The sequence below is a fragment of the Muntiacus reevesi genome, chromosome 1 (genome assembly GCF_963930625.1).
Source record: "Muntiacus reevesi chromosome 1, mMunRee1.1, whole genome shotgun sequence".
Lineage (NCBI taxonomy): Eukaryota > Metazoa > Chordata > Mammalia > Artiodactyla > Cervidae > Muntiacus > Muntiacus reevesi.
Window position 1 is genome coordinate 109,339,946 of NC_089249.1, and position 13,991 is coordinate 109,353,936.

The window sequence follows — 13,991 nt, forward strand, 5'->3', positions numbered from 1 at the left end:
TCCTTATTTTTAAGTGTTTTGAATTATTGTCTTATCTGAGTAAACCTTTGTCAAGTCCCTTTTGTACAAGATTTCCTGGGTTGTAACTACTCTCTGAATTGACAACAGTCATTAACCAGTGTATAAAGCATATTATAAATTTTGTGTTAACCTTGTCAATGACAGAATTTTGTGCCAAATGAGCAAATATTTTCCCAGTGTGTCCACATGATTCACTCTTCTTTTAATTGGGCCATCAAATAATCCAATAGCCTATTCATTATTTCTATCCCAAATATATCTTTTCCTTTAAATAAATTACTGTGTTTCAATTTAATCTAATTTTTTGGTTACAATTCACTTCTTGATGGCAGAACATTTTCTAAGACCATCTATATCACTTTTGATTCATATTCTGTTATTTTTATTTGGATTTTATTTCAGCTGTTTATTAAGTTCAAAAATTCCAAAAGAGTGTTTCCTACATAAATGTCCAAGTCAGGGATCTGTTATTTCTCTCTTGTTTTATTGAGGCAGTTCAAAATGTCTTTTTAAAAAGCAGTTTAAATGGCATATTCTCAACCTAACTTCCACTCTGTCTCGTTGTGTAAAAGATGACTCCAATCTCATCCAACATGAGATGAAATATGACAGAGGGAAATGTGAAGTAGAAAGACTCCATGATCTTAGCTGATTATAACTAAAACAGCTTACTTTTGCAGATTTTACCAAAACCATACAAAACCATGACCATGGAAGCACATCTCAAGTGCCTGTGAGATGAGGACTCTCCGGCTTAGACTTCATTAGCTTCAGGGTGATTGCACCTGAGCAACTTTAGTCTAAACAGGAACAATCACTGGTTAAAAAACAAAACAAACCAAAAAACCACTTCAGGTTTAACTGAGGCCTCACTCTACAGTTCTAATCTTTGAGAACTATAGAGCCACCATGAAAAATGTTTCATATCCTACCATCAGAGCAGACATTTTTTCCCTCAGTGTGGGTCCTAAAAGCTACTTCTCAAATACTCAAACCTAAAGCATTGACTCTGTATTCTTTGCATAATTCCATAAGCAGTTTAAAAAGAAACAGACAGATATGAACAACATATCACATACCAGAAACGAGATAGCCTGAAGCAATAGCAACATTCACTTTCCCAAGAGATGGATCACCCCTATAAATATTAAAAAAACAGGTTTCTTTTTTTAGCACATGGTTATAGATGACAGTTACTATTTTTTCTATCGAGATTTAAATATAAATGCTTTCTATAGGTAGCAAATAGTAACCTATCATTTGCATAAGTTATTAATGTTAGCTATGATAATACTTCTAATTGCAATAATCAGAATTTCTTATACTTATTAGCCAAAAGTTTTAGGAAAATAAACAACGTTTTATAAGTATGTTCTCGTATGATTTGTTTTTGAAAGGACTAAAATGTAGTTCCAGATGCTGGTTGTTGTTTTGATTCCTATTTTGAATCAGAGGCTCAAACAGGCTCAAGAAATAATCTAGCCTGCCCCGATATAGAGGCAATATATTGAATACTATTAGCATTCTCACTTTTCTGAGGACTGGAGGGACTTCCCTATTAGCACATATTAGAATCCCTTCCCAGAAGGGATTCCAGGCAAAGAATCCACCTGCCAATGAAGGATTCGTGGGTTCAATCCCTAGGTTGGGAAGATCCCTTGGAGGAGGAAACGGCAACCCACTCCAATATTCTTGCCTGAAAAAATGTCACAAACAGAGGAGCCTGGCAGGCTACAGTCCATGGAGTCACAAAGAGTCGGACATGACTGAGCAACTGGGCATGCATACATTAGAAAATGGTCAGAACAGGACAATTTAATCCTGTTGTTTCAACCCTTTTGCCCTAACCTTGGTTCCAAGGAACAAATACAAATTATCAGTCCTTTATCTGACTTATAAGGTGAATTACTGGTAAAATGAACATTAAGTAAAACTGATAACAGCTAAACTACAAGTGGAAATATTTAGTAGAAGTTATGTCTTCTTTACAAATTTTCATTTGTAAATATGATCCAGGAAAATTGGACCTGGAATAAACTGCAGTACCAAAAAATGCTAAAATATCACAACGTATAATAGGTAAAAATTTGTTCAGGACAAATTGGTCAATGAATCAAATCAGCATTATAAAATTTACTTCCCAAAAGAACTGGTTCTATTGACAGTCGTGTTGGTAAAATATGGGGAAGAAACAGCAATTGTTTAGGTAGATTGCATTAAAACCTGGTCAAAGAATTAAACTCACTAAATTAATTCACTTTGAAAAAGATCTTCTCAATGGAAATTAACCAAAACTGGTGTGATTCTGACTAGCATAACTTCATATTTATGAATAAAAAACAACATAATTTCAGTCAAATAGAAACAATCAAAAGACCTGGTTAAATCGCCCCACAACCTCAGAGGCCATGACTATCACATCCTTGTGCAGGGCTCTCTCAAAACACAGTCTCTTAAACTAAGCTGAACTAAAGCTTCTCATGTATTGCCAGGAAGCACAGTTTGTGAAATTTCTGCCATAGGAAAGATATTTAAATTCTCCAAAAAGAACACTTTACAAATAATCCTATTACGGCTGAACACAGTTACCATTGATGCTTTAAATCATCTCATGCGGTACTAAACTCCTTTCACAAAGACATCTATAATTCTCATTTTCCTATCTTTGAAATTGAAGGATGGATCAAACATAAACTTGAAGACAAAGTGTTGTTTATCCAAGTTGACTATTCTATCTCAATAACAACTCATTTTTGCTCAAAACAGTGGTTATAATAACTTGATTTCACTCACTAACACAGTATACATGTTTACATAATTATCATATTCTCTCTGTTTTGGATAGCAATTGCAATACTAATGCAAAATGGCCCTCATTATTTGTACTCAAATCTAAAATAAATCATTCTAATGCACCTTGCTGAAACAAGTCTGAACACAAGCATTTAAATAAACCATACACCATCAATATGCTTTCTGTTTTACAGTAAAGAGATGTTCTTATTAATAATTAATATCAAAACATAAATCAAATTGATGATATTAGAAAAAAACAGCTTACCAAAGTGGATCAGCAATACCAGCCTCATCAAACAAGAAAATGTACAAGCCAACAACCCCAACCAACAAAGAATGACACGTAGATACCACCCTGAAACGAGAGGAAATACACACAAAGATTTTAGATTCTGTGCAATAAACTTTAACTAATTCTGGCAAGACATTTAACACTCTGAAGAAGTTAAATCTGGAAGCATTTAAATATAGGACTGCAGTACATCTGAGAGTATAATACAAAATGGCTAGTTAGAAATCCAAGGGCCATAACTTTACTTTGGAATTGATAACAAGAAGGATGCCTAGGTCTACAATTTCCTGCTAGACAACTGATGAACCACTTATTGGTTAAAGGGCAAGAATAGCTAATGATCTGGTTGACAGTCTTATGCAAACAGGTGGCAACTGGTAAGCACACCACCCTGCACCCTGCTTCATCACCAGCAGCGTCACTGAGAGAGTAGTTTCCTGCTCCAATCAGACCTGAAGGACTTCCAAATCTACTGCCCTTAATGAACTCTACATCCATGGATCAGAATTGGTATGGATTAAGAAGTGAAAATGTATTCCCTTGGAGATTTCAGTTTTAATACACACATTATTGTACTTGATTCTTTTAAGAAATCTGTGAGATAGCTAGGGCAGCTATCGATTATTAGTGTCTCTTTATCATTGTTATGAAAATGAAAGGCTATGAATTCATCCAGAAGAATCTGTTTTTTAAAATGCCCAAGTGAAAACAAAATGTTCACAGGATCCAGATCAAATTTTCCTTATAGAAAGAATAACATCTAGCTGAAAAACATCAGTTTCATTGAACATATCTTGTTAAACATTTAATGACTTAACCAAGCTCCAAGATATTCTACTTACAGAACTGTATACAGGACACTATACACTTATTTACAAAACAAAAGCATTTATGAGTAGTGAAGTTTCTTTTTCATTAGAATAAAAGATGAGAGGAATAGTAAAGTTTTTAGAAATTAATTGCGGTGGTAAAGAATCCACCTGTCAATGCAGGAGACAGAAGAGATGTGGTTGGATCCCTAGGTAGGAAACAGTGATCCCCAGGAGTAGGAAACAGTGATCCATCCCAGTATTTTTGCCTGGAAAATCCCATTGACAGAGGAGCCTGGTGGGCTACAGTCCATGGGGTCACAAGGAGTTGGACGACTGAGTGTAGCATAGGAGTGAGGAGTAGAAATTAATGGTGTGCAATGAATCTCTCTAAGTATACCCAAAATCTTTAAAAGTGAGTGAAATATATCAACCAATATAAAAGTTGATATGAAAAAATTTCACTGCAATTTGAAAAATCAATATAGTTGATCTATAAATGATGTGATCCTTAGCAAGAATATCAAATTAATCAAATCATTTTAAATGCTCAAAGAGTCTAAGTTAAAGGTATTGAGTCCTTGGTAATACCAAAATATCATTTTGAAATGTGATAATTAGCTCAATTAACCTGGTTTACAAGTCTGAAATTTTCACACCAAGTACATCTGTATTCCACTTGAACATAGCAAGATAAAAATATAAGTTCCTTGATGTCAAGTAAAGCACTCCATCTAAATAATCATACAACCAGTTTCCTGTTGACATTCAAAAATTCTGCTAAAGGAAAAAGCATAACTTCTTACTAACCCATGGTAGTGCTTGGTAACCTTCTATCAAGAAGTTCCCTTTTGGAAAAAAAATCTAAATTTTTGTTCCTGATACTCAGGCCTCAAATTCCCTTCTCTGTTGAGATGTTTTATGGTAAAAGGGAAGAATTGCAAGCCTCAACTGATGGAAGTGACATATAATTCATGAGAGAAAAGTTACATGGTACTTTGATCAAATAGCTCCCACTATAATGAACAAAAGAAACAAACACCCTTATATAAGCAAACATGCTTATATGCTATTCTGTATTAAAAGCCTATACATTCAGAAACTTCTACTAGTAAGAATTTCATATTTCATTCTTTAAAATCAGATTCCTGGCAAAGCAGAATGTAGATTCCTCAAGGTCTTTAAAAAAAAAAAAAAAACAAGATGCTACCCAAAATAAAATATTTAAATTTTTTCAAAGAAATTGAAAAAGAATGTTTGTGGGTTTTTTCTTTAAGGAAATAATGACCATTTTAGAATAGCAATTTAAAGTTACTGATGTAATCACTTACAAGTAGTATGAGTATGACCAATAGAAATGATATAGCTCCATCAGACAAAAGAGTTACATTTTGAAGACAACGACTTAAAAATTAGGAATATTTCAGCATAACAGGACTTTCCACGTCATAGGAAAGCAAGTGGAAATAATGAATTCATTTAATTTTATAACATAAATAATATCAATAAGTATGCATCTTTGCAGAAAAAGCAACAATTATGTATAAGATTTTCTCACTTATAATTAATTAACTGTTATCTCTCAGGTGTGAACTTTATGGAGAGTTTTTCTGCCTAGATTGTACCCCGCCAGGCTCCTCTGTCCATGTGATTATCCAGGCAAGAATACTAGAGTGTGTTACCATGCCCTCCTCCAGGGGATCTTCTCAACCCAGGGATCGAACCCACGTCCCTTATGTCTCCTGCATTGACAGGCAGGTTCTTTACCACCAGTGCCACCTGGGAAGTTCAAGATAGATTTATATATACACGTATATATATACATGTACTCAAAAAGCAACCCACTGGTTTTCTTTCTTTGCACTCTCCACCTTACAGCTTAAGTCCCATGTAAATCAAGGTGGAGTGGGAAACAGGAGTAAATGTGAAGAAAGAGAATACTATTTGAATAGCATAATGCATCTTAGATAATTCCAGATTTTTTTTTTTCAAATAGGAACTCAGTTTCCCAAATTGTGACTCCATGTCTCATAGAGTGGTAGTGATAAGACTGAATAATGCTAAGTATTTTCCCATTTCATCATTTTATTTCATTTTTATCTTTGCTTCAATCTATCTGAAACCTCCCTATTTCTTTGGCTTGCAGCACCCCAATATTCAAATGCCTTTACTCACCCTAATCATGTTAAAGAGAAAATGAAAATAGTTCAAAATTTAATCACAGAAAATGTATGTCCTCCTGTATATCCCTTTCCTTTTCTTTCCCACTATCTTTTGTCCCCTCCCCACCATCTCTTATCTTTTTCTTTTCCATTCTATCTTCACGTTAGAAATGGTTTTACAAAATAACGGTGCCTTTTGTATCCTACATTTGAACAAACATTTCCATGCTATTCTTTAGACAAAAGAATCATACCTCTTATTTTTCAAAAATATGTGGAGAAATAGTTCTAACTTTTGGGGAGAAGAGCCGTAACATGCATGAACCAGACTAATCAGTGTAAGACGTAGAGAAAAACAACTAGACTTATTCCCAGTCTGAGATATAAAAGTGCATGCCTGCAAAACAATTTGGATAAAAGATGGGGCATTTCAGGTCTTGTAAGGCCACTCTCAAATAAATACCTTGGCAGAAGTTTTTAATTCTAAAAAGAAATTTCAATGAAAAATAATTATAGCAATGTTGGAGATCTGCTGGATTCATTTTCTAGTCAGCATTAACTTCAACTAAATAAGAACAATAAAAAGTATCCCATAGCTGCTCTAATTCCCTGAGGTTTGCAAATGCACAGAGGTCTTTGAGCATCTGAAATGCTCTAAAGCAAGTGAACCAGTCATCAAAGTTGTTTCACGCTTGAAACTGTGAGAGATTAACAAGTTGCATATGCACAAACAATTTGCAAATCAACTAACTAAAACTGGTAGATTTCTACATCCTTAGATGTCTTACTCGTTTTTCTTTTACTTTTTTGTTAAAAAAAAATTTTTTTTAAGTAAGTTTTACTTTAAAATTACGTAACGAATAGATTCTGGAGGGCTCTGAATTATAATGAAAAGTTCATTATAAGAGAGACACAGATGTTCTAACTGTAAACCAGGTTCTTTGGTATGTAGTGTTTAATGCCCTAGGGTGGACTAAACCAGTCAATACTATATATAGGCTACTCACAGTCCCAACTACTATTAATTTCGTTACTGTTCCCAAAGAACATGTATTTGTTATCATAAATATTTCAGAAGAGAATGCAAAACAGTGCCTTCCACCACAGTTAGACACAGCCTACTTACCACTTCCCTAGTGAGTTAAACTTTCCCTAACATGTTTCAGAATAAGAATTTAAAACTGTTTCTTGTATAAGATCTATCCACTTTTCTTTTCTTTTACTTCTAATGTCAAATAAAAAATCTGACCTAAGATTTTGTTAAATACTAAGTGAAAAAGAATTTTTGGAAATATTTTAAATGTGTAATCTTGTTTCATAAGACTAGGTTTTTTTAAATCAATTACATTTTCATATATGCTTTACCTTGAGTTCCATTCAATCTTCTTTTTGAAGTTGAGATTATTAAAACCTGGAGAAATCTTTGCTGAAAACCAATAACTTATAATGTGGAAAATAACTTGAAAGGTGAAAAAGCTGGCAAAACAAGTGCTGATGAGCAGTATGGTGTTGGTATCCATATTTCTTCAACCTGTTAAAAGAAATGATGGCTATAAATTCCTTTATATTTCCTATAACACATGCAAATTAATTTTTTAATTTTAAAAGAGTATGTGGTTGTATTTTTTTGCAATTTAATTTAGCACAAACCTAAGAGTACAAGGAAATTATATGAATTCAAACCTTTACCAGCTATCTGTCCTGGTATCTCATATTTATACCTAAAAGAGGGAAAAATCTATTGTCATAAAGATCTCAATATTATAAACGTCAGGAGACAAATTTAACACCATTATACTTAAATGATCTAAGTCTAAAGTTTAACATTATAAGGGAGTTTCAAATACTGTAATTGAAGATATTTTAGTCATATTTTTAATTAAACCAAGAACAAATCACCTGATTTCTCCATGCCTCAGTTACCTCATCTATAAAATGAGAAAGTTAGTTAGATAATTTCTAAGAAAAAAATTATACCAAAAATAAGAATAGAACATTATCTGCAATAGTGAAACAAAATACAATCATCTAATAAAAAATAACTGTACCATGAGACAAACATTTAAAGTCTTAAGAAGAATAATACCACCTTGGAAAATAATCATACCGTTGTTTTTGCTTAAATTAGTATTTAACCTAAAAGAAAAAATATTTTTCAACTACACATATCCTTGAACCAAAAATCCTCTATGCCTTTTTATCTCTAAAATAAAACATTTTTATAAAAACACTCCAGATTTTAGGGACAGAATTACTGAAAGAATAGTAATACGCATATATACGCATTCAAAGTATATTTCCTATCTCATTGAGTTCAACTTTATTTGGCTCCTAAAAATCTTAGGAACATTCAGACCAAAAAAAGACACTAAATCATTCGCTCATTTTCAGCAAATACAGCATTTCTATGACTCCATCTTTGATAGAGCTGACCCTCAAATGAAAAGGAAATGAATCAATACGCATTTCCAGCTGCATAATGTAAAGAAATAAAATCACCTACGAAAGCCAATTCACAAGAGAAAAATCAAGTCATTGACTACACTGGCAATAACCCTACTTCATTCCCTTCCAACCAGGATATCATAATAAGAATTGGTCTCCCACAGGGCCCCTTCAGACTGAATTCATTTGTCTGTAATGAATTCCTTCCTCATTCTTTTTTTCTGGCCTGTGTGCACAGTAAAAATATTGATATCACAATTCTTCTCTGTGAAATTCCATTAACTTCACTCCTCATTTAATTTTTTTAATTCAATAAATGTTTTTTGGATATTAAAATTTTTAATTTTAATTTATCTTGGTCTTTTAGCCTCAGTTTAATATTAATCAAATAATACATAAAAGTAAGTTGCCTACATAAATTAATGTCATCATAATTTGCTAAGTGAGATATGAAAAGGAAAATGTTTTTATAAGATTCAAGCAAATAAGGATATGGATCCCATGTGGGCATATCAGTTCAGTCACTCAGTTGTGTCTGACTCTTTGCAACCCCAATGGACTGCAGCATGCCAGGCTTCCCTGTCCATCACCAACTCCCAGAGCTTGCTCAAACTCAAATCCATCGAGTCAGTGATGCCATCCAACCATCTCTTCTTCTGTCATCCCCTTCTTCAATCTTGCCCAGCATCAGGGTCTTTTCCAGTGAGTCAGTTTTTCGCATCAGGAGGCCAAAGTATTGGGAGTTTCAGATTCAGCATCAGTCCTTCCAATGAATATTCAGGACTAATTTCCTTTAGGATTGACTGGTTTGATCTCCTTGCAGTCCAAGGGAGTCTCAAGGGTCTTCTCCAACAACACAGTTCAAAAGCATCAATTTTCCAGCACTCAGCTTTCTTTATAGGCCAACTCTCACATCCATACATGACTACTGGAAAAACCATAGCTTTGACTAGATGGACCTTTGTCAGCAAAGTAATGTCTCTGCCTTTTAATATGCTGTCTAGGTGGGTCATAGCTTTTCTTCTATGTGGTGGGCAGATAAACAAAGACAATGAAACCAGGAACAAGAAGCTAGCACAAACTCTAATCTTAAATGTGAAGCTTTGTCCTGAAGGGCTTTATGTGTTCCCTGGAGGTTCTGGAGGGTGGCTAGGCAAGGGCTGCTTACTTCAGTTAAAATTTAATGTATACAATGAGCATTTATTTCATGAATGTTTGCTAAAAGTTATAAAACATAGAAAGTGTCATGTAACATTATCCATTTTATGAATTGTTAATTTAAGTAACATTAAAAAAATCACTCAATTCACCATTAAAAAAATTCCTCATTCTTTAAAAAAAGCTACTTTTTATTAATTTTTTGCTATTTTGCTATACTGGATATTTTATATTTTCAACAGACTTTTGTTTAACTAGGGTTTTTAGGGAACATATTGAGACTCTCCCTTTGCAAAAATGTCCCACTTTTAAAACTAAAAGGCTCCACATAGTCAAGTTATGGCTTCCATTAAAGGCGCAAAGACAGAAGCTAATTAAATTGTCCAACTCCCAGCTTTGCTTCTTATTAAGCAGTTGCTTGCTTCATCAGTCATGCCAAGTCAAGGACTAATTTAAGGAATTAAAAAAAAAAAATTCCCTAAGAAACCAAGGTTTCCAGTAGGAAGCAACTGCCTCTGTTCATTCACTGAATCTGGCATGAAAATGGTAAAAATGGATAAAACCAAATAATGCTAATCACTGACACAGATTAAAGGCCTTTTAGAGTTTAGTGGTTATTTGGTAGAGGAACACACAGTAAAAGCAGAAAAGTATTAGACGTGGTTCCTACACCTCCACATGTGGATAGCAGCTGGTAGAACAGAGCAACAAGCTATCCCAGAACAGAGCAACAAGGACAGAAGCGGGAAATACTTCTGTGGCAATTTACAAGAGGCGAGTCTAGACATGAACTTTAATTAGCCCATCTTGATTCACAGGAATTATGGACACCAAAGAAACTCTTTAGAGGCTTCCTGGATACAAAGGATCTTTGTACTTTTCCCTCTAAGATAGTTCCATAAATTTTAACTCAAGTTGGTTTCTTGGTAGAGAAAACCATGAAAAGGTTTGCAGAAGGCCTCTCAACCATCAGCTTGCGAGGAGAACTCCAGGAAGAGGACGCCCAGAGGCAAGACCACTGGAAACATCTCGGCCAGGCTGATTCAGTCCTCGGCCAACAGTTCACGCAACACCTGTCGTGAGTCCACTCTGCGCCAGGTACCATGATGCGACTCCAAATACAAAATGGGAGACATGCTCATGGGTCAGCAGGTAAGCAACAGACTGATCACCCCCACACAGAGTGATAAATTCATGGTGCTAAGGGGGCACTCTCTGCTTTCCAGGGAATAAATACCCAGCAGATATGATATGTAAACAGTGAGGAGATATCCAGAGGTATTCAGGGTAAACCAACAGAATACCTTCTCTTCTACTAAAATCCCAACAAGACACTTTAAGGCTGAAGCCCATAAGGATTCAGTTACACCAGCTGACTCTAGAACTATCACCCTGGGAATGCAACTGCTCCTCTCAATTCCCCATGTTCGTTATCCCATTGTAACACAAGGAATTCCTTAGGGAGTATGCTGGAATCACCAATGTCACCTCCAATCACTAATACACATACATACCACACTCCTTCATTCTCTGATACAACTTCCAGATAAAACCACTGCTGTACTGATTAGCAGTAAAAATCCTTAAAACCAGGGGGAAAGGCCTTGTGAGGTTGTCTTTAAGGGCAGCAAGGAAGGAGGAAGCTGGGAAGAGCATTCTACACATGCTTAGCAGTCCTTTTCCCATTTCTAGTAAGTTCCCTTTCCTGTTTTCCACACACACTGATTCCAAACACTGATTGCTCTCAAACCACCTGTTCTCCCTGTCTTACAATAGATAAGGTTTCTTCCCAATTCACCAAAAAATGTAGGCTCTCAAGTGTGAACTTCTGATGAAGGCAATGTTTACCACCTCCCCTCACCCCAACCAAGAAGCTCTTCTCTGCACACTATGGATTCTGCAGGGGTATATGTCCCACACTTTCAACATGGCTTATTCTGTGTACAACCAAACCCCACTATTTCCAAAGGTACCAGTCTTGGATGGTCAGCTACCCTCTCAATGGCTCCATAGGAGCATCCTGAAGACGCCCAGATTCTACATGGCCTGAGCGGAATTTAAACCCATTCCAGTCCTTCCCCCAGGGTTCCAGATCTCGGAGAAGGACATTATCAACTACGACACCTCCCCACCTTCAATCTAGAGCAACTCTGTCATCCCGGTCCCCCTCTTATCTCTTACTCCCACAGTTAACTGACGGCCAAGTCCTGGTAGATTGAAGAATACCAAATGAATAGCAACGTGATTCCAGGGAAGTTCTGAAAGTTTCTCTTGAGTGCCTTATGAACAACACAAAAATTGTGACTGGTTAACCAAATTAAGTAATTCCAGAGTTAGTTGCAAAACTAGAACCAGCATGAAGATCAGTGATCTGAAGGAGACTTAAGAAATATCTCCTGCTATCACATAAGGTTCTCTCTTTTTGATCTCTTTCAGGAATATTTTTATAAATATTTATATGTGTACTCTGCTTATAACACAGAGCTCGGAAAGATAGCTAATATAATTAGTTAACAGATTCGGGTTTCAAAATTATCTTCAGAAGCTGAAATAATAATCCCAATCAGAAAAACAGGAATAAATTTTTAAAAAGTAATATCCAAGTATAGGACTTAGCATAATAGTGACATAACACACACAAATACCCATGGAGGAAATCTTACCATTTTAATTTGCACAAACCAATGAGAAATGATAATGTAATGAAGACACAAACAACAAAAACAAACTTTAGAACCATCTATAATCAGAGAGTTAGATCAAGACATATCAGCCCTCTTTTACTCTGAATTAACCACATATCAAAGTACCTTTAGAGCAGTGTAACCAAGATGTGATTTTTAGAAAGCATATCATATCATAAAGAGTTGAAGGGCTGAGAGATGTCAGCTTAGGAACAAGATTACTTAGAGAGGACTGAAGGGCATTCTGCGACATCTAAAGAAGTGTCACATAGAAAAGTAAAAGAGAGAACTTACTCTGCGCTACTCCAGATGACCCAAATGTACAAAAATTACAGAAAGGGAAGAGCTGACCTTAACTGAAGGAAGCATCTTCTAACAATTCAGAAGTACCCAAGCATCCATCAGGTGGCATAGTGGTAAATGCAGTGCAGGAGACGCAAGAGACGTGGGTTCAGTCCCTGGGTGGGGAAGGTCTCCTGGAGAAGGAAATGGCAACCCACTCCAGTATTTTTTCCTGGAAAATTTCATGGACAGAGGAGCCTAGCGGGCTGTAGTCCATGGGGTCACAAGGAGTCAGACATGACCGAACACACACGCAAATATCATCATGGAAGTAGTAAAATGACCACGAGGTTGGTCTGCAAGCCTAAATTTTAGAGAACTTAAAAGTAAGATTCTGGAATTCTAGGACTGAATTGGCATCTAAAAGGCTTACTTTGTATTAGCTTCTCAACAGTCTATCACTTATGTTTTACAAAATCAAAATTACATACATAAGAAAATATCAATTATGTATTACCCGGTGGGAAGTACACAGGTTCCGCCACAGGCTTGAGTCTGAGCCTCACTTCCACCAACTGGTAGCTGTGTGACCTGGGACAAGCTACTTGCCTTGCCTTACCTGCATCTCAGTGTCTTCATCTAGAAAGTGGAGATAAGGACAGTATTAATCTGACACGGGGAATAAACCACAGAATGCTCGGCACTTAGAACAGTACTTGGCATGTGGTGCACACTAGAGTACTATTTATGCTTCCACTATCGTCCATCTCCTGGGTCTGTCATCACTCCAGCCAAGGAAAACAAGACAAGTCTCTGACCACTGGGTTCTTTTCTCTAACTCATCCCCTTTACTTTAGTCAACACTCAAAACGCAGGTGGCCCCACGGTAGAAATCAAGCCTCCACCATTGGACTACCGGCTGTCAGGCTCCAATGTTCCTTCCAGTCACCTGACCCAGCCCACCACCCCTCCACCTCCCACATGCTTCCAACTAGCCCCCTGAAAGTGAAGGCCCACCCCCAGAAAACAGTGCTCTCTCCTTGGCCTCTCCTCTGCCTGCTCTGAAGACATGCTCTTCTTCTGCATCCTTTCAGAGAGCCCAGGCCCTCATCCCTCAGGGTCAGGAGTGGCCCCACATCCTCTTTGCTCCTCATGTTCACTTCAAGCCTCTTTCCTCCCTTCCCTCACCTCCCACAGACAACCAGGGTGTTAGGTCCTTCTATTCACACCCTCTTCCACTCCACAATGATATCATATTCCAACCTCCTGAACATGTCCCCCATTCAAAAACTTTGGTCCTGGTTCACTTACGTCCTCAAGCCCTGCCATCATCCTGTGTGCA

The 13,991-nt window shown here is 36.4% G+C and overlaps 1 protein-coding gene across 7 annotated transcripts in view; it reads right to left on the reverse strand.

Annotated features, from left to right (window-relative positions):
* The window catches only part of TLCD4 (TLC domain containing 4), a 111,932-nt gene that overhangs the window by 40,749 nt on the left and 57,192 nt on the right, over positions 1-13,991 (reverse strand). For all 7 annotated transcript variants that reach the window (XM_065908299.1, XM_065908289.1, XM_065908277.1 and 4 more), the window contains exons 2-4: positions 7,446-7,611; positions 3,083-3,172; positions 1,101-1,159 (exon numbers count right to left, since the gene is read on the reverse strand). In XM_065908299.1, coding sequence (XP_065764371.1) covers positions 1,101-1,159; positions 3,083-3,172; positions 7,446-7,600 — 304 coding nt within the window. In that variant the 5' untranslated portion in view covers positions 7,601-7,611. The remainder of the gene's footprint in view (positions 1-1,100; positions 1,160-3,082; positions 3,173-7,445; positions 7,612-13,991) is intronic.